General features: G+C 56.2%; 1 protein-coding gene across 2 annotated transcripts in view; it reads right to left on the bottom strand.

Annotated features, from left to right (window-relative positions):
* The window catches only part of USP43 (ubiquitin specific peptidase 43), a 175,504-nt gene extending 152,846 nt beyond the window's left edge, over positions 1-22,658 (bottom strand). For both annotated transcript variants that reach the window (XM_034790481.1, XM_034790482.1), the window contains exon 1: positions 21,885-22,658. In XM_034790481.1, coding sequence (XP_034646372.1) covers positions 21,885-22,466 — 582 coding nt within the window. In that variant the 5' untranslated portion in view covers positions 22,467-22,658. The remainder of the gene's footprint in view (positions 1-21,884) is intronic.
* Between the last annotated feature and the right edge of the window lie 1,178 nt (positions 22,659-23,836).

Below are 23,836 nucleotides of genomic sequence, written 5' to 3'. Positions count from 1 at the left end.
AGCCCTTGCCAGGGAAGGGTGCCAGGCAGGGCTGGAATACAGGAAAGAAGCAGCTTGGTAGCCAGGAGAGGGGGGAGCAGAGTCTCCGGGGTCCTCACTGAAGTGGAGGCATTGTCCCCCTCATCCCTTCAGAGAAGCCCAGCAGTCCCCACACAGGCCCATGGCCAATGGGACGCCCACCTGTGCTGCCTAACCTTTACTCGGGGGCTGGAAAAACAGGTTTGCAGATCAACAGCACCTTGGAGACAAGGGTTAGGCAGCTCGGAAGTGAGCCAGGCCGGGCTGAAGGGGGGAGGCAGGGAACTGCACAAGGGGGAAGTGGGCACGAGGGGGCAGAGGTAAAATAGAATTTGGGAGGAACCTAAAAGGCTCTACCCTGCCCTCGCCAGCCCCTCCCAGGAGGTGTGTGTGAGAGGCGCAGTGGGGTCCCATACTAGAGCAGACACTAGCAGTTGCCAGTGCCAGCCCAGATCTGAGCCTTCCTGCCGCACAGAGCTTCCTTGCTCCGTGGGCAAGCGGAGGGCACGGGGGACAAATGCAGCGTGCGGAGGCAATTTCAAGTACGTGCAATAATGCACTGGATATAGCTCCCGGGGGGCTAGGGAGCGGCTGGGAGACCCCATTGAAGGTAGCACCCAGGGGGCCATGGAGCAGTCAGGGGAGTCCTGTCAGAGGCAGTGCCCCAGGGGCCAGCTGAGTTGGGGGAAGGGCCAGCATTAGCTCAGGGCTGAGTCAACCAGAAAGGGAAGGTGGCTATGAAGAGACCCCACCCAGCCTGCCCCCCACCTCCCCGAGCTGACTTCGGCCCGAGCGCACCCACTTAGGCTCCTTGAAAGGGACACTAACACCCAGCTGCTAAGGAACCAGGTGCCCATCGCTGGGACCCCCTCGCCACTGGCACCGCTAGCCCCGGCCATTTGCCCCCACCCCAGTGCAGTCCCTCGCCCCAGCCCCTGCAGGAACCAGGCTGCTGCTGTCCTGAGCCATAAATAGCCGAGCTGAATTTAGCTGTGAGCTCGGGGACGTGCCCCGGGCTGCTCAGCGCCTGGCGAGGCCCACTGCTCAGCAGCTCTGCAAATTGAAGTTGAGTGGCCAGTGCATCTCGGTAATGAAACCTGTCCTAATTAGAGCGCTGAGCAGCTAACAGGTTCAGCAGCCCCTAATCCCTAGCGGTGTGCTCTCACCCTCTGGCAGCACAGAGCCAGCACCACCTTCTCCGGAAGGCTGAGCCCAGCCCCGTGTCCCACTGCAGAGAGGAGAGGCTGCGATCAGCCCCGGTCCTGAGGGGCTCAGTCCTCCCGGGCCATTCCCTAAACCGGGGAACGGTGCCAGATTCAGAACCCTGCAGGTCTCTGGGTATCCAGAAGGGGGCGAGCTCCTAGCACCTGCGCTGGCGCTGCCCCCTGCACACAGGGACAGAGTGCTGCCAGCCAGGGGGCAAATGGGGGAGCCCGTGTCCCTGCTCCTTGGGTACACCCCCCACCTCCTGTCTATCACCACAGCTCAGGCCAGCTCATTGCAGCCAGCCCCCCGGCATCACAGGGACCAGGCTGGGCTGGATCAGAACCTCTGACCCAGTCCCTATCCCCTGAGCCAAGTTACGCCCCCAGCAGCAGCCCTGCCAGGTGCCTGACTGCTTTCGACTCCCCGGGGCCAGTACCCCCACCACCACAGCAGGCCCCGGCACTTTGTAATCCCCTTGCACCCAGCATGGCATTGAGCTCCCAGGCCCCGTGAGCATGAGTTCGCTGACTGGGCGGAAGCGGGTCTGCTGCCCGTCAGAGCAGCCCCCGGTGGGCAGGCTTTGTGGTCAGGAAGAGAGCACTCACCCGCAGCAGCCAGGCAGCAGAGTGGTGGAGCTGGCAGGAAGGATGGGCGAGTCCCCAAACCTCAGGGACATCCGCCATCAGTCACCGCCTGAAGCCCCAGGGCAGAGCGATCCCTCCAGAACCAGAACCCGGCCAAACCAGCCGAGATTCTCCTGCCCTGCCTGCATCCTGCACCACTGCAGGATACACAGCTGGGAAGCTCAGTGTCCTATGGACTGCTGGGGGGAGCAGGGGGTCCAGGTACAGCTAGAACCAGCCAGTGCAGAGAGAACCTGGGACAACAGACCATTGGACACGGATGGCAAATGAGGACTGGCTTCTGGGTATCTCATCAGCTCTCCGTCTGTAACACAGCCCCCAGGGCACAGGCTGCAGCCTAGAGCAGGGAACCCACAGCCACGTCCTTAGCAGAGACCTGCTCCTGCCAAGGGTTAATCCCACTGCCTGGGAGACCGAGCAGATGCACTAAACGCTGTGCATAGGGGTAGCCCTGTGAAGTACCACAGGCCCTGCTGGAACAGAGCTGGGCTCCTGAACAGTGACCGGCTGCAGGTCTGTATAAGCCCAAGTTGCCCTGAGTAAGGATGTCAGGATTTGGCCCCCAGAGGGAGAATGCCGATCTGGACAGCAGAGCTATTGATCCCCTTCTTCTCTCCCAAAGGGAACTACTGGAAGGCCCCTGAACTGGGCTGAAGGGAGCCTGGCTCATCACCCTGGTTGGGGGCAGTGCTCTGGCCTATGTCAGATGATCAGTCGTCCCTTCTGGCCTTGCAATGCATGAATCTCCTCCCAAGGGTGGTGTCTCGATGGCCTGCTGCCCGCCCCAGATCGTACCATGTCTGAACACTGGCACAGCACTGATCACAGCTGAGCATTCGGCGTGGGCCCAGACAAGCCACGTTCAGCATCGCGCCACTCGTGATCAGTGGCACAGGGATGTTTGGGAACCGGCCCAGGGGCGCCTCACAGCTGCTCCCATCCCACGGAGAGGAAGAGCTTGTTTCTGATCTGGCTCTGCCCAGTGCAAACTGTCCTCTCTCTACACAGGCAGATCACAGAGCCTGGGCAACTGTTCCACCACTGCAGAATGGTGCACCCCAGAGGGCCCAAGGGTTAACTTGGGGGTGGAGAGCAACAGCGCCCAGAGACCTCCACTAGCAACACCCGTAAAGAGCCCTCAACAACAGCAACAAATACAGAGGAACCAACCGGAGGAAGCTACCAGCTGTAAGGAACTCACGAGACAGACCATGGGGCCCATTTGCCTTCCCACTAGCAATATGGAGTCCCCATTCCTCCAGACAGAGCTGCCATCTGCCTCCCAACCCCTCCAGTCCAGATCTCACAGGGCCCCTTTCACACACCACTGAGATCAGATGTGTAAGACAGCTTGGCCTGCTGGGTGCAGGTTGGGTGCCACGCACCTTTGGAAATCCAGCCATGCACGTCCCACGGGGACATGGAGAACCTGGCCCTGATTGCGGGTGCTAAGCCCTGGGCGGCCCAGTTCCCCGTCTGCAAAGTGGGGATCCCAACATCTTCCTTCTTCCACTGTTTATCTAACTCTTAGGGCAGCAGCTCCCTCTCTCTGGGAGTGTTTACGTCCCACACCTGTCCCAGAGGCCCTGATCTCAGCTGGGCGCTATGGGAATGCAGATAACAACGAACAGTCCATGGAAGGGAACAAAGTGCCTCTTGGGAATCAGTCGCCTTGACTTGGGTTTCTATAGCCATTAATTCACTAAGCTCACCCCGGCGACCAGCGGGAATTGGCCAGGTCCTGCTGTACCGTAGGAATCAGTTTCAGCCATTTCTGCAGCACCAGGGTGCTTCTGTCTCCTGCAGCAAAGCCTCTGATTTTGATGCCTCATATTTTCCCAACAGTCCTGAAGGAGATTCTAAGCCTCCTGTTAGGCTAGACCGCCAGGCTGGGCTTCTCTCAGCAGCTCTGCCTCTCAGCTGGGAACTCCAGAGGCTCTATCGCTCGCTCTCTCTCTCTCCCCCCTTGCTTTGCAATGCCTGAGTTAAAATGGCAGGGGGTGTTTTCTGTGCGTGTGAGCATCCCCCACCCAGCCAGCAGGAATGGGTGGGGTGCCAGGCCTCGATTCGCACTCCACGCTAAATCCAGAAGCGTCATGCTTCATGTGTGAACTTCACCGGGCAACAGGAAATGATGGTTCCTCGGGCGTCCCTTCCTGCAGAGGGATGGCCTGGGGGCTATAAGGCAGGGCTGGGACTCAGGAGATCGGGGCTTCATTCCTAGTTCTGCTACTACTCACGCTGCAACCTTGGGCGAGCCCCTGCATCGTTGTGCTTCAGTTTCCACATTGTTGTGCCTCAGTTTCCCCATTCCACCCTACTACACATGGGAGGGTAAATCCCAGCCTTTTGATCCCAGGTACTTATCCAGCCCCCCATCACCAGAGCATCTGAGCGCCTCACAATGTTGTACTGCTTTGATCCTCCCAACCCTGCTGTGAGGTAGGGACATGCTATTATCCCCATTGGCTACATGGAAACTGAGGCACAGAGAGACAGGATGGCTGGGGCAGAGCAAGGAATTGAAGCCAGGTTTCCGGCTAGAATCCTAGCCCCTAGACCATCCCTTCCTCCGCGTGCTAGTTAGTCCTGAGATGAAGTGCAGGGCATTTCCCCGTTGCTCCCTAGTTCTCTCCAGCTGATGCTCAGGCAGGGCCTTACAATGCTAAATGTAGCTGTAGGTCCCAGTTTAACATGGCAGATGAATGAGGGAGGTAGCAGCAAGGCCACCCATGGGGTCAGACATTCATCTTCTCTCCACATAACACACTGCTGGGGGTTCGGGCTGTCAGAACAGGGCTGCCAGTGAAGACAGATGCACTTTCCCTGGACGGGGGGTGTATTTCTTAATCACTCTATGAAGGGGAATAGACGCATCAGGGAAATGCACCGTGTTTCTGTACAGATCCGCAGCCAGGGGTCAGGAATGCCGTGCGTTAGAGAGGAGCCAAGGTTGCAGAGTCTGCTCTGAACTTTCCCTGGACCGTGGCATTGGGATCGGGGCAGCAGGGGGTCAGGGGAAGCCCAGCTTTGCTGGGAAGGAAGCTCCCTGCGCACACTTCTCAGAAAGCTCAATCTCACTGCAGGGTGACCCACCACTAAACAAAGAGCACTTGCCGGGCATATCTATTTATTGAGCTTTAACAAACCTGCCCTCTGGCTATCGATCTACAACATGTGGCGAAACCGCAGCAAAGGGCTGATCGTTAAAAACCTATTCGTTCCCAGCCATGTAATAACCGTCCAATTAAATCCAGATTAAATGTGGACTTGCCTGGGAATGTAAAGCAAAGCAGCACCCTCGGCACGCCCTGTGCAAGCAAGTCCACGCTACTGCATTCAAGCAACCAGGACTTTCCCACAAAGACTATAGTGGATTCATTTACGCCAGGCATTTAGGGGCCCAATCCTGTGGGCTGCTCAGTGCAGGCAGCTCCCTGCAGCCACAGGGAGCTGTTACCAGGCACAATGCAAGATTGGGCCCTTCATTACTGCTGCTTTTCTTTTTGCTCCATTTTTAGGGTTTGTAACACTTGTTCCCACCAAGATGCTTTGCTGCTGGATTGTTTACAAGCACTGCCCTGCTAGCAGGAGCGCGCTGAGCCTGTGGGAATCTAAAAAAGCCAATTCTGAGACCTCGCAACTCCAACCCACACCTGGCCCAGAGGGCACATGGCTACAGTGCAGTGCTGCTGGGCAGGGGGCAATGTGGGGTCCTATGTCCAGTCGCTCTCAGTGACTGCAGAAAATGGGCCCTTTTGGATGAGATTTGTATTATGGCAACGTCTGAAGGCCTCCATTGAGATCAGGGCCCCACTGCGCTAGGCACTGCACATACACAGAGCGAGACATTCCCGGTCCCAGAGAGCTCCCAAACCACACACACACAAGGGCAGGCCTGCTGGGTAAGAAGGCACCATTGTTCCAGGCACCCTTCATAAGAACAGCCATACTGGGTCAGACCAAAGGTCCATCTAGCCCAGTATCCTCTCTTCCAACAGTGGCCAATGCCAGGTGCCCCAGAGGGAATGAACAGAACAGGTAATCATCCCAGTAATCAGCAGGTAATCATCCATCCCATCACCCATTCCCAGCTTCTGGCAAACAGAGGCTAGGGACACCATCCCTGCCCATCCTGGCTCATAGCCATTGATGGACCTATCCTCCATGAATTTATCTAGTTCTTTTTTTAACCCTGTTATAGTCTTGGCCTTCACAATATCCTCTGGCAAGGAGTTCCACGGGTTGACTGCGCGTTGTGTGAAAAAATACTTCCTTTTGTTTGTTTTAAATCTGCTTCCTATTAATTTCATTTCCCAGTCTGATTAATCTCTCCTCATATGGCAGTCGTTCCATACCCCTAATAATTTTTGTTGTCCTTTTCTGAACCTTTTCCAATTCCATTGGCCCCATGCCCAGGGCCCCGTGCCCAGCCCCACAGCCGGGGCTCTGCTCTTGGCCCCGCACATGGGGTCCCGGCTGCCAGCCCCTGCCTGGGCTTCCACTCCTGGCCCCACGCCTGCCCCCAGCTGTGGCTTTGGCCCCCTTACCCTTGTCCGGGTTCCCTCCTCCCGGAGACACAGCCCTGCTCCCATCCTGGGGGGAAGGGGACGGACAGGGGGAAGGGGCTGGCTTTCAACACCCCCACTACTAAAAATGTTCCAGCGCCACTGGACAATGGAGAGTCATTGAAAGGGGGGGAGAACAGCTCTCTAGCCTAGTGGTTAGCTAGGGCTCTCACCCTGCATGCGAGAGACCCAAGTTCCAGGCCCTGCTCCCATGAGTAGGAAATTATTTAACCACAGTGGAACAGCTCCAAGGGGCACCGAGAAAGCCCAATTCCAGAATACCCCACAGCTCAGAGGTTTGAGCACCAACTTACAACGTGGGAGACCCCTGCCTCAAGGGGCAGAGGGGAGAACTGAAGCGGAGTCCCACATCCTAACCACCGGGGTAAAGGTTAAGGGAGGCACCTCCTCCCCCTCCCCTCCCCTTTGTTCACTTTTGTCAAAAGGCCTGAAAGTCGGAATGAGACGTTTCATTTTGATGCTACCCAAATGCTCTGATTGGAATTTTGTTTTTCAACCTTTGATTTTTCCCAATTTTCCCAAAGTGCCAGCAAACCATCATTTGCCCGGCCCTAGTCCCCCGTGCCAGTTTCTCCAGGCTTTAGTCAGCGCAGGGGCGGGGAAGAAGTGGCACGTCCCATATTCGCCAGCAGAACTGTCCATCTAGCACCTTTCACCAGCACTGAACTTATACACAAATCATCGACAAGAAGAACAAAATGCAGAGTGCGGTTTTATGCACGCAGCACCACAGTGCCTCTGGGTTACCTTAAGAGTTGGCAATACAGGCCAGATTCAGAGCTTGCTGCCCACAGGATGTCAATCCAGAGGAACTGGCCCAACTCAAGAGGAGTTACTCCGGATTTGCACCTGGCCTCTCAGAGATCAGAACCTGGCCCCGGGTGAGCAGCTGTACAAAAAGGGGATTTGAAGAACAGAGGCACTGTTCCAGTAGGAGTGTTATCAAGAAGTGACCTGCTAATGTACTTACCTCTGAAACAGAAAAGTAAGAAAAAAATAGAATGTTTTTTCCTAAGGCAAAGCCCTGGGGAAATCTTACATAACTGCCTTCTTAAGACTCGCTCAAGCATGCTTTCCTGCAGGTCCCCCCTTAATGGAGCCAGTTTGGATACCGGATGAGTTTTTGTCACTAATGGACTTCTCAAAAGCGAGAGCGAGCCATTGCCACTGGCTTTGGCTGTACACAGGTTGCTGCATTCCAGCAGCCGAGCTCTGCACACCGCCCATGCCTCACGCTATTCATTCCCATCTTTCCTGGAGATCTCTGCCTTTGGGAAGGGCGCTGGTGACCAAGCAGGAAAGTCCAGCACGGTGAGGTGCCCTGCCATTAGCCGGCTATATCGCATCAGAGTCTCTTCCCCAGGGGCTGTTTAGGGCCCTTAGCTCCTGCTGCCTTAATGACAGATGGCGACACACTATCCGCTATCCGCCTGGATCTCCCTGAAATTCCACCTCCCCTCCAGGTGCAAGATCCTCCCCGAGCCTGTGGCTCACAAACAGCAATGAGGATGTGATGTGGAAGCCTGGGCTCAGGTTGCTGCCTTGGGGGCCATAGTCGCAGAAGGGCTCTGCTCCCAAGGGCTGCACGTTCAGAGCAGCTCAGCTCCCGGCAGCGCTTTGGAAAACCTGGCCCCTCGTTTTGGTGCTTAGTCGGGAGCGGGTCCTTCTGCAAGTTCTGGCCTGCGTCCCGCTGCACGGCAAGGATCCAGAGTCGAGTTCAGGGTGCCCAAGGCCCTACAACAGGCAGGAAGCAGGGAGGGAACAGAGGGTCACTGTGCAGCGCTTAGGAGTGGCTCTATGAAGCAGAAACAGCCTGGCACCGCTGTCTGAAATGCTCGTAGACGTCTATCTCAGTGTTGTACAGCCTTTCATCGGGAGCCCTGGGCTCGTTCCCTGCCAGAACAACACAAGTGCAGATGCAATTAGGAGGGAGGGCTGATTTGAGTCGCCGTTTGCCCACGTGATGGACAATTGGTTTTTCCCGCTCCAGACAGAGCCAGGGCTGGAGTAGCTGTGTGGGACCCAGGCCTGGAGCAGGACCCAGCAGGTCAGGATGGGGACCTGCTAGCAGAGGAGCATGGGAGCTTGGGACTGTACGGTTTGCAAACCGGGGGAGCAGAGAGCCCCATGCTAGGCTGGGCTCCAGCCAGTGCTGTCTGCCTTTCCCTCCCCCATTAATGACATCAGTCGGACAAACGGCTGATGCTCCCCAGCTCCTGGGGAGTGGGCGGATACAGACCAAGGCTCCCCCCGCATGGCCAGGGCAGGATCGGTGACAGCTCATTGGGGTAACACCTGTTGAAGCTACCAAGATGGGCAGCTACATTTAACCCTTTCACAGCTGGCCAGCAGCCACCCCATGGAAATCAACAGCAGCTTGGAAATCACCCGGTGCTCCGCTCGGCAGCACACCAGTGCCTGGCACCCGAGCACCTGGCAGCATTCGAAGGGTTAAGAAGACATGTCCCTTCCAGAGCCTGACCCCTGTCCAGATGAGCACAGACACCCTCTCTCTGCTTCCCTGTTTGGCGCAAGCCAGTGCCGCGCATGGTGTGTTTCACCCGTGAGCGCTGGCTGGTTCCTCTGGCCCCCGATATAGTCTCATGAAGAAGGGCCATGCAAGTCGCTGGCGTGGCCTGAGGCTGCTAAGAGCGCAGATTGCCAGAGGCACAGGTCGTCCAAGCTGAACGCAGCGACCCGGCACAACTAAGGGCGTTGTCGCCACTTCTTTGTACTGACCCAGCTGGCGCTGTGCAGACACAGCAGGACACGGTGGCCCTGCCGTGATCCTCTAGCATCCGGATCAGCCTGTTCAAACTCCAGGCAAGGCCCTGGCAGCCCTCCGGAAAGCGGCACCTCACTGCAGCCAGAGAACAGTCTGCTGAGGGGCTGGGGAATCCCTCAAGAATCCCCACCAGTAGGAGGCAGAGTGACCCCCATGCAGGGCATGAGCCAAGCCCCATGCTGGGGAGGGCAGGGGTCACCTTCCTCTACAGCAGCCGTTGTTGGCACCCAGATCTGAGAGCTCAGCGCCCTGCTGCAGGGTGGCAAAGCCAGTGCCCCATAGACTGCAGGGCACAGCACAGCTAAGGCTGTGCCCCCTGGCCATGGAGCCCCTCGGCGGTGGGCTGTGCCCTGCCCCCGACTCGGTACAGCCCTGGCATGTGTCCCACATCAGTCCCACGCACCCAGTGGAATGGGGAGCGGGTATGTGAGCCACTCAGCAGGTACCCTGGGTCAGGTGTACCCCATGTCAGTGCCAAGCAATGGTGAGACGGAGAATGCCCCCCACTCAGGGCTGCCAAGGGCCAGTTTAGCTCCCAGCAGGGCAGCCTGGTTCCTATGAGCCTTGGGGCAGACAGGAAATAACCAGAGTGATGGGGCATCCCCTGGCCATGCCTCTTTCTGCCCTTGTCCCACCCCCTACCCGGCAACTTCTGTGTAGGGTGGAGCCAGGAGAGGCAGCTCTGCCCCCATCAGAGGCCCCCTACACCAGGGGTATTCTCCAGCCTGTGAGCCACCCTAGCCCGCACAAAGGAGCCAAAGGGTACCCATGACTGGGCCCTTCACCATTGGTCAATAGCATGATCAGGAGGTGCAGTTCCCATCCCCTCGGTTAAGGGTAAATCCCAGTGCCCACACCAAACTGGGGTGCACAGGGGTGCAGAATCGGGGGCAGAAGGAAGGCATCCCCCAACACTGCTCCATGGGGACCTTGCACCCGGACCCTTCTGGGGGGAGGATCTGGTAGTGGAGCTGCCTAGTCGTGGATCCCCCAGCTCTCACCTCCCCGCCCTGCTAGGGCCCTGAGAGCCCTGCTGCCTGGCACACGGGGACTGCACAGACTACCCAGCTCCTGCCCCCCATGCCACCAGTTTCACGCCCAACACAGGCACTGCAGGGGCCATCTCAAGGGAAGGCGGGGGAGGGGGTGCCTCCTGATCCGAGCTCCTCCTCTCCCTGCAGGAATGCAGGCAGCTTGGCAGCTCTAACAGGACCCGTGCCCAGCTCATCCTTGTCTGAAGTTCTTCCCTGGGTCTGGGTGGGGTTGGCATAAGCAGCCTCTCTGGCCTTTCCTGAAACCTGGCGAGACAACCCCCCTGCCTGCAGCGCCTGTCGAGTGAGCAGTTAGACTCCCCAGCCCATGCCTTCCCACTCCAGAAAGGTCTGATCACCGGGGCACTCCCTGTTCTGAGCTATGGACCGTGACCTCCATGGACCCTGCTGTGGGGCGAGGAAGGCATTTCCTCTGTCTGGAGGAACCACCACACCGGTTCTTTAATCACCTCAACCGCAACAGACGGATAGACAGCCAGGAGGTGCAAAGAAAACACCCAATAATCTCCTCCATCCCTGCGGGGCTTCCCATCCCCAGGGACCCTGAAGTAGCCCCAAGTGCTATGCAGATTATTCAGACCGGGGTCACCTTCCTGCCCCCACACACTCAAATGCAGCCAGCTCTGGGGTGCTGCATGTCATGTCAGGTGTTTAACAGCCATATGGCAACACTGCTGAGTGGATTAAAGGCAGGAAGTGAATAATACCACATCCAACTTGATCCACACAGGGGGGGATATGGAGGCACCCCCCAAACCAGAATGGATTTGATTTAAATCACTAGTCAGGAAGACTCTATTTAATCATGGATTTCTACATAAACGTGTATTCTTGTTGGTTGTTATAACCTTAATACATATTCTTCACAACTCAGAGATAGATGTAGGTTTAATTTTTAGAAGGTACACACTACACATTTTTAAACGCTGATTTATTTTGAAAACTTTTCAGATGAGTTTTACAGCTATATCAGAAAATGAATGATTGTTTGGTGATTTCATTTACCAAAGGTAATTGAAGCAAATATTTATGAAGTCATTGGGAGGTGAACTATCTCCAATTCAACAGGTTAATCATTAATATTTGGAGGATTTTCTTGCCATGCTGTATTAGGAGAACATCACCAGACAGACATTTAAATTGTTTTATTTAACTAAAACAACGTTAAGTATTTTGGATTTTTTTCTTCAACAGCAAATATATAATATTTTAACAAAAAAAAAAAGCACATGTCTCTCGCTTCTCACATTTATCTCCATACTTCTTCTCCTTCTCCAGATCTATTCCGCCCCCAACAATCTTCTATTCATTGAACTTTTTAAAATTGCACTTTTATAGAGAGGTAAGGGGTTGACTCTGTGTACACAAATTTGCAGAGGGACAATAGAGTTGAGGTCTGTTATTTCTCAGCTCTATATATGATTTATTTAAAACATTTTTGCTGTTAACAAGCATGTTACCTCTGGAGACACAAATCCACTGTTTGAGAACTGCAAAACTAAGCATCTCTGATCAGGGCTGGCTCCAGGCACCAACCTGGCAAGCAGGTGCTTGGGGCGGCCACTCCGGAGAGGGGCAGCAGGTCCAGCTATTCGGCGGAAATTCAGCAGACGGTCCCTCACTCCTGCTCGGAGCGAAGGACCTCCCGCCGAATTGCCGCCGCAGATCGCCATCGCTGCCTTTTTTTTTTTTTTTTTTGGCTGCTTAGGGCGGCCCTGGAGCCGGCCCTGTCCCTGATGGTATCTTCTAGACTGAGCACTGAGTCCCATTGGGTAGATAGAAAGCTTAACCTAAATAATCTATACAGAAGCCCCTGGAACCCCATAAGATTGGGTCCCTAATCCATGAAATATTGGAACTCATTTACAAAACTTTTCTTAAACATTACATGAATATAGTCTCATACTATAAAATTAGAATTTATAATCCCTATTCCATGATGAGATAGGTTTTTTCCTCAAAAAGCATTTTATCAAAAAAATCTGATTTCAATCAAAAAAATCATTGATTTTTATCCACTCTGCCCCAAACTGAAGCACGTGTCAATTTGGACACATGTCAACATCCATGCCATGTGATGTCACCGTTTTATGATCAGAAAAGCGACTAGATAAAAATGCCCCCACCCCCTTACTCTGCTGATCCACCCGGCGCAGGTGCCAATCCCAGTGGCTAGAGAAGGCGTCACCACCTGGGAGCCCTGCAGCCAGCACTGCTGTGAGGGGCCAGCTTGGGTCTAGTCCCTCTTGTGAAGCATCTGCAGGACTGCTAGCCATGTTCAGGCTGCAGGCTAAGGTCAGGCCTCCGTATGCCTGTGACACCCCTCAAAAGGTAACCCCGGAGCCACTGGAGAGGGTAACGGGACATACCACCAAGCTTTGCTGCCCCCGGGACAGTGGCCAGATTCACCAGAGGAAGGGGCAACAATCCCCACAATGGACAATTCTGTACTAACCTGTGTCTTCCTGGCCCCAGCCTGTCAGGGACTGACCTCTCCCCGGAGCTAGCAGGGTTCATATGCCTGTAATATTTTTACCCTTTGTAATTTCACTGCAGATGTTCTTACTCTCCATATAAATAGCTACTCCTTTTTTAATCCCATCCAAGTCGTTGTCCTCAGTGAGATCTTGTGGCAGAGAGTTCCACAGGACAATTGTGCACTATGGAAAAGTGTTTATTGTTTTATTTGAACATCCCCTTGTTCTTATCACACAAGAAAGGATAAACAGGAGCTAGTGATCTCCCTTCACCATGCCATTCGCTATTCTGTATAGCAGTATTACCTCCCCGCTGAGTCACCTACTATCTAACATCAACAGGCCCAATCTTTCCCAATTCTTTTTATATTGAAAACGGTTAAAGGTTTGGAGAGACTTCACATCTGACTCTGATCTCTGTCTGCTTCTCCTATCTGCTCTTTGAGATGACCAGAACAGAACACTGTACCCCAGGTGAAGGTGAACTACAGATATAATAGATATTGATAATAAGATCTTCTGTATTATTCTCGGTCCCATTCCTTATACAGCCTAACAATCTGTTTTATTTACCGCTGTTGCCCACTGAGCAGACATCTTTACTGAGCCGCCTACAGAGACTCCCACCTCTTTTCCCTCAGCGGTTGTAGCTAGTTTAGAAACACTCAGGGTGTCTGGGTAGTTCAAATCATTCCTTCCTGGCTGCTTTGTCTCCAACAGGCAGCGAATGTTATCTGCCACCAAACTGATCAGTCCCCTCGTTTTGTCCGGTCCCTCTGAACTTCCTCACAGTCTCCTCTAGTCTTGACAGCTCCACTAGGGTTACCATACGTCCTGATTTTCCCAGACATGTCTGGCTTTTTGGTCCTCAAATCCCTGTCTGGGAGGAATTTCCAAAAAGCCGAACATGTCCGGGAAAATAGGGAGCCATGGTAAGGGGTCCGCCTCCTCCCCGGGGTTCAACTTTCCCGGCTCCCTTCGCTCTCCCCAGCGCAGCAGCAGTCGGAGCCCAGGAGGAGGCAGCTGCGAGCTGGGATGCCGCCAGCCGGCGCCACTCGGCCAGGGCCGGGGTTGGGCCAGAGCCGCTTGGCCGGGGCCAGTGGGGCCGGGAGTGCTCGGCCGCCGGCCGGGGCTGGGCCGGAGCTGCTCGGCCGGAAACGGGGCCCGAGCCGAGCCGGAGCCGCTGGGACCGGGGCTGGGGCTGAGGGTGCTCGGCCAGCGCCGCTCAGCCAGGGCCGGGCCAGAACTGCTCGGCCGGGCCGGTGGGGCCAGGGGTGCTCGGCCGCTGGCCGGAACCGGGACCCGAGCCGAGCTGGGCCGGAGCAACTGAGGCTGGGGGTGCTCAGCCAGTGCCGCTTGGCCAGCACCGCTCGGCCAGGGCCGGGCCGGGGGTGCTCGGCCGTTGGCTGGCGGCCGGAACTAGGGCCCAAGCCAAGCCGGAGCGACCAAGGCTGGGGGTGCTCGGCCGGTGCCCCAGGGCCCGAGCCGGGCCACAGCCACCAGGGCCAGAGCCTCTTGGCCGGCTGCCGGAGGGAGCCGCTCGGCCAGGGGGCCAGACTGGGCCGCGTCATCTCGCGCCCCGCCCCCCAGCTCCAGCTTACCTGCTGCCTGCCTGTTTCAGGCTTCCCGCGAACATTTGATTCGTGGGAAGTAGGGGAGGGGGGAGGAGCAGGGGGCGGAGCATTTAGGGGAGGGGACGGAGACTTTGGGGAAGGGGCGGAGTTGGGGCGGAGCAGGGAAGGGGCAGAGTTGCGGCGGGGCCGGGGCCCCTTGGAGTGTCCTCTTTTTCAGGGGCTCCAATATGGTAACCCTAAGCTCCACCACACTTCCCCACCCCCACGAAGGACAGCAGGACCAAAAGACATTAACCAAAGCAAAGGACACTGCCTGCTCCTTGAGGGCACCCAGACCACCAGACAGAACTCCGGGTTTGACAGGAGTAACCCAGGCTCACTCAGTCACACCAGAGAGCAGAACCTGGGCTCCAAGGGGTGCAGCCCAGCAGCTGAATGGGCCGCTCCCGAAGGACCTGATTTGGGAACCGGAAGTGGCCACACGATCAGCCAGCCAGCGAGGGATCTCCAGCACTTGTCTCCATTCTGGTTTAGCTGCATTGGTTTTTTTTGAAGAAGGAAGGTGTAGCTGCACCCACTGGGCTCATCGGGCGTCACCTGCCGGCTGGGACACTCTTCTTGCAGCTGGTCATTCGTGGCTCAACTATAGTTACTCCTTGAAACAACTCCTGGGTGCTAAATAAGGGCAATTTTTTCAAAATTGCCAGAGTGGTTTAGGTGCCACAGTCCCATTGGCTGATGTGATGTAGGCTCCTAAGTCACTTCGGCCCTTTTGAAAACATCGCCCCAAGTCGCGCAGCGCATCCCCCCTTGTGTGCTCTACAATGAGCTGGTCCAAGAGCCAATCACGTAAAGGGGAGAGAAACAACCTTTCTGGCTGCTGTCCTGTTAGGACTCGTGATGGGTTATATGCAGGTGGCTCACACGCTGCTTTAGTGGCCTCTTTGAGCTCCCTCAACATTGTGCAATGAAGGATGTTGTCATGACATGGAAGCCAGCAGTACTACGCCCTCAGATGTCTGCACCCGGTGACTCAGGGCACTGGCCGGACAGGTTTGAGCAGGGGGCCTCCCCACTTGGAAATGTTCCCTTGTTGGATCCTCAGGAGTATCACTGCCCCCAACTCCGGCACCTCATCTGTCCTCCCTGTAGAGTTCACAGCCCGGTACTCACTATCCCACAGGATCAGTCATTGCCCCATGGCAGTGAGGTGCCCTCCCATTCCCAGGCTTCCAAGCACATCACGTTATTCTTAGTAATATTAGAGTAACGCCTGGAGACCCCAACTGAGACCAGAGTCCCCTGTGTGAGGTGCTGGCCGTACACCCCTTGCCCTGAATTGCCTACAGCTGCTCTTTAGCCTCTGGGAGTTGAGTACTCAACTTCCAGTGGGATTTGGGCACCAGGCTCCTTTGCAAATCCCAGCCCTGCAGCTTTTATTACGTAACTCCATAGTCGGACACTGTGCTACGTCCCACCCCGGGATCTCTCCCAGCCTCTGCTCCGGCTCAGCTGTATTTTCAGCCCCTTCCTTTCCTCAATGCAGAGGTTACGGGCTTACGGCCTGAGAAGGCACTAAGAGTACAACACCCTACCCTGCTTAAAGCCACCTTCCCTCCAGTAACACTGTGGCTGTTAGGGGGAGTGTTAATGTTCCTCTGCCCACTGAGTTAGAGGCCTGAATTGTGAGTGTGTGTGAGGGGTCCCCTTGGCTGGCTGCTGAGAAAGGATGTCAGAAAGCATTAAAAGAAAGGCCAGTGACCGCAGCACGAGGCTGGAAACGCTACAGTGCCCACAGGAGGGGAGCAGAAAAGCATCGGAGAAAGAAACATGAGCTGGGCGGTCTCGGAACAGGCCAGTTCAGCCCAGCCGGCCTTTTCAACAAGCTGCCAGGATGAGCCCATTAAGGGAGACAAGCATTCAGTGCCGTACGTTCATCCAGCCGGTGGCAAGGAGTGACCGGGGCTCCCACGTGTTGCAGGAATTCCCAGGGCTTCTGCTAGAGCGAGGAACCCGGCATCTGCAAGAAAACGTTTGCCGTCCATTTGTGCAAGCTGCACAGGACAGCCGAGCAGGAAAGACAGCCGCGAGTCTACGGGGATACCTCGGTCTGAATGATTTATCTCCCTGGGAAGGCGCCGTTCCCCACACAGCCTCTGGCTCCCAGAGAGCCAGTTACCCAATGTCCTAGCTGGAGGCATGACTTAGACAAGTGACTTGGTCACAGAGACTCAGGATCAGAGCATGGCTTTGTTCCAACTGCTCCACAGCAGCGTCTCTGGCTGGTGCCGCCCGATTCCTTGCCAGCTGTGTGGGGATATTCCAGCCGGGGATGAACCCAAGGCAGGAGGGGGCCGAGCAACTATTTAAGGGGCTTCCAAGGGAAATTTAAAAAAAAAATAAAAAGCTGAGCAGCCTAATGCAGGCTGGGGACGTTACACAAGTGCTGTAAATTGCTAGCACTGTTAATTGCTGGGAGAAGCTCGGATAGAAAGGATCAGGCTGAAGGCTTGGGAATAGCAAGCATCTCCGGGGGCTGAGCTACATCACTCAGCAAAGAGAGCCCAGGTGTGGGAGGGAGCTCGAACCGGGGAACCTGTGCAAAAACAGCAGAAGGCTTGCGATGCAGAGAGGGATGGGACTGGGGAGGGGCCAGAACTCAGCAGAGCCACATTGGCACGGCAGCGGGGTTGGCAAGGTTGGAAGGGGTGATTCTTTTGTTACAATTCATCCTGCCCTCTAAAATCCTGCCACATGGACGGCCAGGAGCAAAGGGATGCCAGAGCCCAGCTATGTCTACAATGCAATAAAAACCCACAGCACTGGATCTCAGAGCCTGGTCAGCTGACTTGGACCCCCAGGGCTCGGGCTGCAGGGCTACGAATGGCAGTGTAGACACCTCCCGCCTCGCGGGGCCTCAGAGCCCAGGCTCCAGCCGGAGCCCAGACATCTCCACTGCCATTTTTAGCCTCGCTGCCCAGGCTCTGAGACTCAGCTGACCCGGGCCAGCTGTGGCCGCGCCGTGGGTCTTTTATTGCAGTGTAGCCGTACCCATTGTGTCAGAAACCGGGGCCTGCAGAGCCAGTCTCTGGGCAACTTAACGAGCATAGCTGGGCTGTAGCAGGCTGCCTGACTGGCTACAAAACCTGCTTGATTGGAAGAGGCAAGAGACCAGCTCTTAAGCCCAGCAGCAGCAGTTCAGCGACTCCTCATTCACTCCTGGCTGCAACAACTTCTGTGCCTGCTTGTTCCCAGCGTTGCTCCCACTTTGTTCCAGTCCTGCTCCAATTCTATCCTGCCCTGCAGCCTGCCTTGCCTCACGCCAGGTAACCTGGTCCTCAGCTCCAATTCCTGGCTTCTGACATCAGCTCTGACCGTGGACTCCCATTCCTGGCTCCTGCTCCAACCACCAGGCACATCCGCTCACGTCCCAGTCACTGACATCACAGAACTCACTCAGGCTGTTGTAGGAACTCCCCTGTGGAGCCTATTCAAGATGGACCCGTGGCTCGGCCTCGCCCCTGCCCTGGGCTCTGCATGGCCAGCTGAGTTAGAATGTAGCTGGCTCTCTTCTGTGCGTTCCCAGGCGTGGCTCCCCGAGGTAGGGTTACCAAGGGGCCTGCTGGGCATTCTGCTCAGAAGAGCTCACCCAACCAGCTATCTGTGTGCTACACAATGGGGCTCATTGCTCCCTCCCAAGCTTCTAGCAGCCGTGAGGGAACCGGAGAAGGGGAGATTTTGCTGGCCAGGAATGTGAAATCGACTGGGACACCGGGAGATGCTCTCAATGGGACTCTTCATTCTCTCGCTCTCACCCAGCTACTCACTGTGCTGTTTCCTAGAAACACAGCCTGAAGTTCACTGCCAGTTCATACTGCTACTGCACGTTATCACACCCAAATCCACCCTGCGGGCCAGATCTCGTATGCAGCTGGGGGGCAGAACGCCCCGGCTTTCACATCGGGGGCTTGAGGCGACTTTCATAGGGTGGGAACATTCTAATAGGCTGGTCATCGGCTGAGGTGCGTGGACATGGCAGAGTCCTGCCCGAGCAAAACCCTGGTTCCCAATCCCACCCATTGCTAGGCAAGTTTGGAGCCAGACCTCTGGGGCTCACGTTCAGCTCCAGTGTGCACCGGGGGGTCTATATTCAAATCAAGAGCTGAGAACTGCCCAGAGCGTGTCCCAGGACCTTTCAACAGGCTGCGCCTGTGTAGAAATCAGAAAAGTTGGTTAAGACCAGCCAGAGAGCTGTCAGCATGGAGAGCGAGCGGGGCTCTGCCCTGCCATGCACGATAGCTACAATATTCCTTAGCCTTCCCGACCCCGTTCCCAGCAGAGGCACGCAGGAAAGGACGCAGGGGACTTGCTCAAGGTCACAGACTGAGACAGCGGAAGGATTAGGAATGGAAGCTAGAACTCCTGCCTCCCAGCCTGCTGCTCTGACCATCAGCTATCTCCAGAGCACACAGCCAAATAAGGGGAGTGGGGGAATGTCATTTTTCCAAATAACGCTAGGCTCCCCTGCACACCAACGCTCTCCTGCTCTGCACAGGGTTTAATCCGTGCAACTTCCCACCCTGTGAGCCACGGCCCAGGAGTCACCATCATGCTGTACCACTGCCCGGACCCGGGACACGGCTCAGAGGCAAGGAGCTGGCATTCTGGTGCAGCAGCACTGCCGTGGCGTCCTGATGCACCGCCACAGCAGCCCAGCCTCCTGGGCCAAGTCTGTGCCGCAGACAAAACCAGGCCTGTGTCAGAGCACACTGCAGTCCAGCACTGCTCAGTGTTACCACTCACAGGCACAGCTGTCCCAGCAGACCCAAACTCCAGCCAACAACCTGTAGAGCTAGCTCGCAGCACCTTCGGCTGGGTCAGGACAAAATGTCCTTATCACCTCTTCTTTGTAAAAATGCTAAATACTGATTAGAATTACGGGCTGGTCTGCAAACGTTCAGCTTGGAAAGGGCTGCTCCGGACAGAGGAATTCACTCCTTGCAAAATATTAGTGGGTGGAGATCAATGTGTCCATAAAGGCTCCACCTACAAAAATGTTACAGCATTCCTGAGCCCAATCTGCAAGTTACAAAGCTCTGCTTGGGGTTTCTCCGGCGCCAGCCGTGTGGATTGGGGCCTTTTCTAACTGGGGAAGCACAAAACAATTTCACATCTTTAGACGTGGCTGCTACGCAGGCACAGGAAGGAATGCGCATCTCGGTTAGCAACACAGCCTTTGCCCAAGCGATGGGTCGGACAACTGACTCTCCAAACTTGCTCTGGCTGCTGCTGACAGTGGCCAGTACCTGATGAGTCAGAGGATGAAAATGTCCCACGTGATGTGCCTGGGAGGGAAGTCCTTTGTGACTCCAACAATCATCAGATTATGGCCTGAAGTGCTTTAATTTAGGGCTCCCCCAGCCTTCTCAATACATCTTTACAACTCCAATTGATGCAAGGGTTACATGCAACTCCATGGGGCAAAGGGAGCAGGATTACCACAGAGCGCAACCTCCAGCAGAGAGATCTTCAAATGAAAGGAGCTGTGGACTTGGATGAATAGATTGTGGGGCTCTGCAGCCTCTCATAAAACCTCCCAGCTCTTGCATATTCCCACGGGAGATCTTATTTTCCAGGGAGATTAAAAATTGGGAGGAAATTGACGCCACATGTAGATAACCACGGGGGGGGGGGGGGGAGGGGAGAGAAATTCAGAGTTAGGGCAGGGAGTTTTTTCCTCCCTCCCTCCCTAGGAATGCTGCTGTCTGTGTGTGGGGGGGGCTCTCTCCTCCTCTCATCATTACACTTATTTACACAGGCAGATTGTGCCCAACATTACAATAGCAGGATGCATGCTATAAAAGTTACAACAAACATTTGCCACCCATTGCCCCAGGCCCCCAGCCCAGCCTCTGCCTCCTCCACTCCCTGAGATGCCCTCTGGTGAAAGGCCCAGATTATAGGTGTGCAGGGAAGGGGGAGATGGGATCCCACGCCACAAATCACAGCCCTGCCCCGAGGTAGCTCCCAGTCTGATTCCATATTCTTCTCTCACAGATCACGGGAGTGTCTGGAGTCTGCATCCCATTGCAGGGCTGAGCTAAAAATCCGCACCCAATGGCAGCCAGCGCTGGCACAAGAGGCAGGGAAAAGGGCACTTACTCCACTACCTAAGTGAGGGAAGCATGCAAGCTCCTCGGTGCTCTCAGTAAAGGGGTGAGTGGGTGGAAATGGGGTTATTACAATTCTTCTGCACCTCCCAAGAGACAGCTGCTCATTCTACCTACACTGGCACTAGCTCAGCATCACAGCTGCCATGCGGGGAAGGAGCTGGGAAGCCTGGCAGGTCAAGCAGAGAACCCACTCCCAACGCCTCTGATTCTAGCCCGACACGTATGGGCTGGCTCGGTTGGACGGTCTTCTTACCACACTCAGCAATTACTTAATAAATATTCCATTTTTGTCTTCAACGTGCTTTACAAACACTAATCCCACTGATTAGCACTGGAGCTTCCAGGTGACACCCCAGCCACGGAGAGCACTCCCATGAAGTCTCATCCGACACCGGTGCCAAAGGAGAGACAGATGGTACATACTGCAGGAGCTGGGGTACTTGGGCACATGGGCATCAGGCCTCAGGGCTAGACACGTTGCCCTCAGCTCTCTCCAACCTATGCACTGTTGTTCCCCAGAGGATCTCAATACACTACACAGGTGGTTCAGTGTCACTCCCTATTTTACAGATGGAAAAACGGAGGCTCAGGAAGATTGCAAGAGATCGTATAGGGCCTGGCACTATTCACACAAATAAGGGCTCACAGGACCAGCTGTTCCACTCATGCCTAAACTCTGCAACTTTTTCCACCCAGGCACACACCTGTGCCAGCACATAACCCACTGAAGTCACTGGGGCTCCACCACACAGGATCTGTCCACAGAGAACAGGGTACAGGACTGGGGCCTCACTTATATCAGTGTATCTTCAGGGGAGTCACACAGCGTAGCCGACAGCAGGATCTGGCCCACAGACACAACTCATTCTCCTGCTAAGATAGCCTCTTGTCCACAGCATGCAGCCATCCCCCAGCCTCCTGGCCAGCTGCTTACCAGACTGAGCCCACCTCCTACCCTACAACCAAGCACAGCCGGCCCACCTCTAGCTCAGGAGGTCCTGGCCCTGCCAAGCCTGAGGCTTAGGGTGACAGGGTACGGGGGTAGGTGGGGACACGCCACTAATGTGACTCCTCATTAAGGTAAATAAAGATAGAGAGAGGTGTAGAAGTACCAGCATCAGTCTGGCGCACAGGCTGATCGGCTGGATGCCACTGCGCTGTGTGATTCTGATTGGCGCTAGATTAGGAATGGAGTTAAGGTTGGCTCAGAGGCAACGTTAAGATTGGCTTGGGGGCAGCGTTAAGGTTAGGGTTAGAAAGCCCTGCACCCACAACCCCTGCGCATGGTTAGGCACCCACCCCAGTGAACCTGGCTAGGTGCCCCTTGCCCCAGCCCGTAGGTGGGGGACCAGATGCCCCATCCTACCTTGAACTCCACGGAGAGTTGCGGGGTGTAGTCCAGTGTCCAGAGCGCCCGGACCAGAGCTGCCAGCTGCTGGGTGACCTCTCCGGGCACGCCGCGGGCACGGTACTGCTCCAGGCCCAGGAACTCGGCCAGCAGGTCGGTGTTGCTCAGGCACTGCACCACAGCGTTCATGAAGCACGTGTTGCCGTGGTTCTTCAGCCCCTGCGCCCCGGGGGGCCGCCCCTCCGCCGCGCCCCCCGGGGGGCTCCAGGAGCGCCGCGCCTCCGGCCAGCCGCTGCCTCCCCCGACCTGCTCCTCAGGCTGGGCTGCTCCGGGGGGCCCGGCCGGCGGGGGGCCCGGTGGGCACCGGAACCCCCCCTCATCGTCCTCCGGCTCCGCGCCCCCCCGGCGGCTCCCCCCTCCCAAGTGCGACAAGGCGCTCAAAGTTTTCAGCAGGCGGCTGACCAGGCTGCCCAGGGCGCGCAGGGGTCTGCGCCGGGACCCCCGCCGCCGCCCGGGGGGCTCCGTGCCTCTGCCGGGCCGCTCCTTGGGGGGCTGCAGGCTGGCCCCTCTCCTGCCCCCCGCCTGCGGCCGGTCGCCCATCGCCTGGCCCCGCCGCTCTCCCGCCAGGCACCTGATTCACCTGCCTCCCCCTGCGCGCTGCGCTCCACGGCGCCGGCTGGGTGCCCGCGGGCCGGCCGAGCTGCCCCCGACAGGTGCCCCGCGGGCCGAGGGGATGCTGGGCATGCTGCCGGCCCCCCTCCCTGCTGGGCGCTGGGTCCCGGAGCCGCTGGCTCGGGGTGTGCGAAGGGGCAGCTCCTCCCCCTGCTGGAATCTGATTAGCCTGGTTTAGTTTGGGGGGGGGGAGCGGCTTTTCGCAGGCGAGACGCTGCTGCTGCTGCTGGTGAAAAGCGGCATTGGCTGGAGCCTGCCCTGGGAATGTGTTTTGCCAGGGCTGGGCGTGGGGAGCCTGCCCGAGTCAGGTGTTTCCAAGAGGAAGTAGCGCTGCCCAGCACCCTGAGCCCGAGGTAAACAGCTCGGAAGCTGTTGGAAGCGAGCCAGGCCGGCAGAGGCCAGAAGCAGCTGGTCTGTGTCTGCGGAACTCCCCTCCACAAGAGATGAGGGCAAGCAGACAGCTCTAGATCGGACTCCAGGTCAATCTGTTCTCTGTGGGGTCTTACACCACGCTCCTCAGCTCACCTAGTATCTGAGCCGCTTCCAGTCCTGCATTCAGCAAGGTGACTAACAACAGTCACCTTTGTTTTCTCATCCTCTCCCTTGTTTTCATTAGCTCTGTCTGTTTACTCCCAGCAGTCAGAATCTCAGGCCTGTCTTAGCCTACTCCGCACTGGAAAAGTTGCACCAGGCTAGGCTATCGCTACACTTTGTGCTTCTTTCAGCAGTGTGGACTGGGGCAGCTCCCCGCCCCCACACACACACACGGGTTTCAGAAGCAATGTAGATGCTGGGGCATGGCTTATGTGAGTGAAGTTCAGACAGAGCTGAAGGGTTTGGGTATGTACCCAAGTGCATACACTATACAGCTCTCTACTCGCCTGAGCCTTGCCTCCCCCGCAGGGAAAGACTTTGGCAGTGGGGAAAGGCTGAGCCCGCCCACCCCCCATGCCAGAGCCTGTCGCTGGCTGGCACATGTAGCTACACACTGCAGTGTGAATGCAGCCACCTGTTCACTGTGACATCTACCTACACACACCTTACACACCACCAAAAGTAGGTGTAGCGTAGACATAGCACTAGTTACACTGCTGCAGACCAGTTCAGCCCTCGCTTACATCAGCTTGTGTCAGTAAATGATCGTTTGATTTAAGCAGGGGTTATGCTGATTTAAGTGTCATTAGCAGTTTAAGTCCATCTAGTTAAACCAGTGCAATTTTCCTAGTAGAGGTAAGGCCTGAAATCCAACAAATAATAATCTCCTGTATTTATGGAGTGGAATCAAAGGACCAAGGCAC

This window comes from Trachemys scripta, chromosome 14, assembly GCF_013100865.1.
Source record: "Trachemys scripta elegans isolate TJP31775 chromosome 14, CAS_Tse_1.0, whole genome shotgun sequence".
NCBI lineage: Eukaryota > Metazoa > Chordata > Testudines > Emydidae > Trachemys > Trachemys scripta.
Note: the sequence above shows the minus strand (reverse complement) of the source record. Positions and strands in the feature narration are given on the sequence as shown.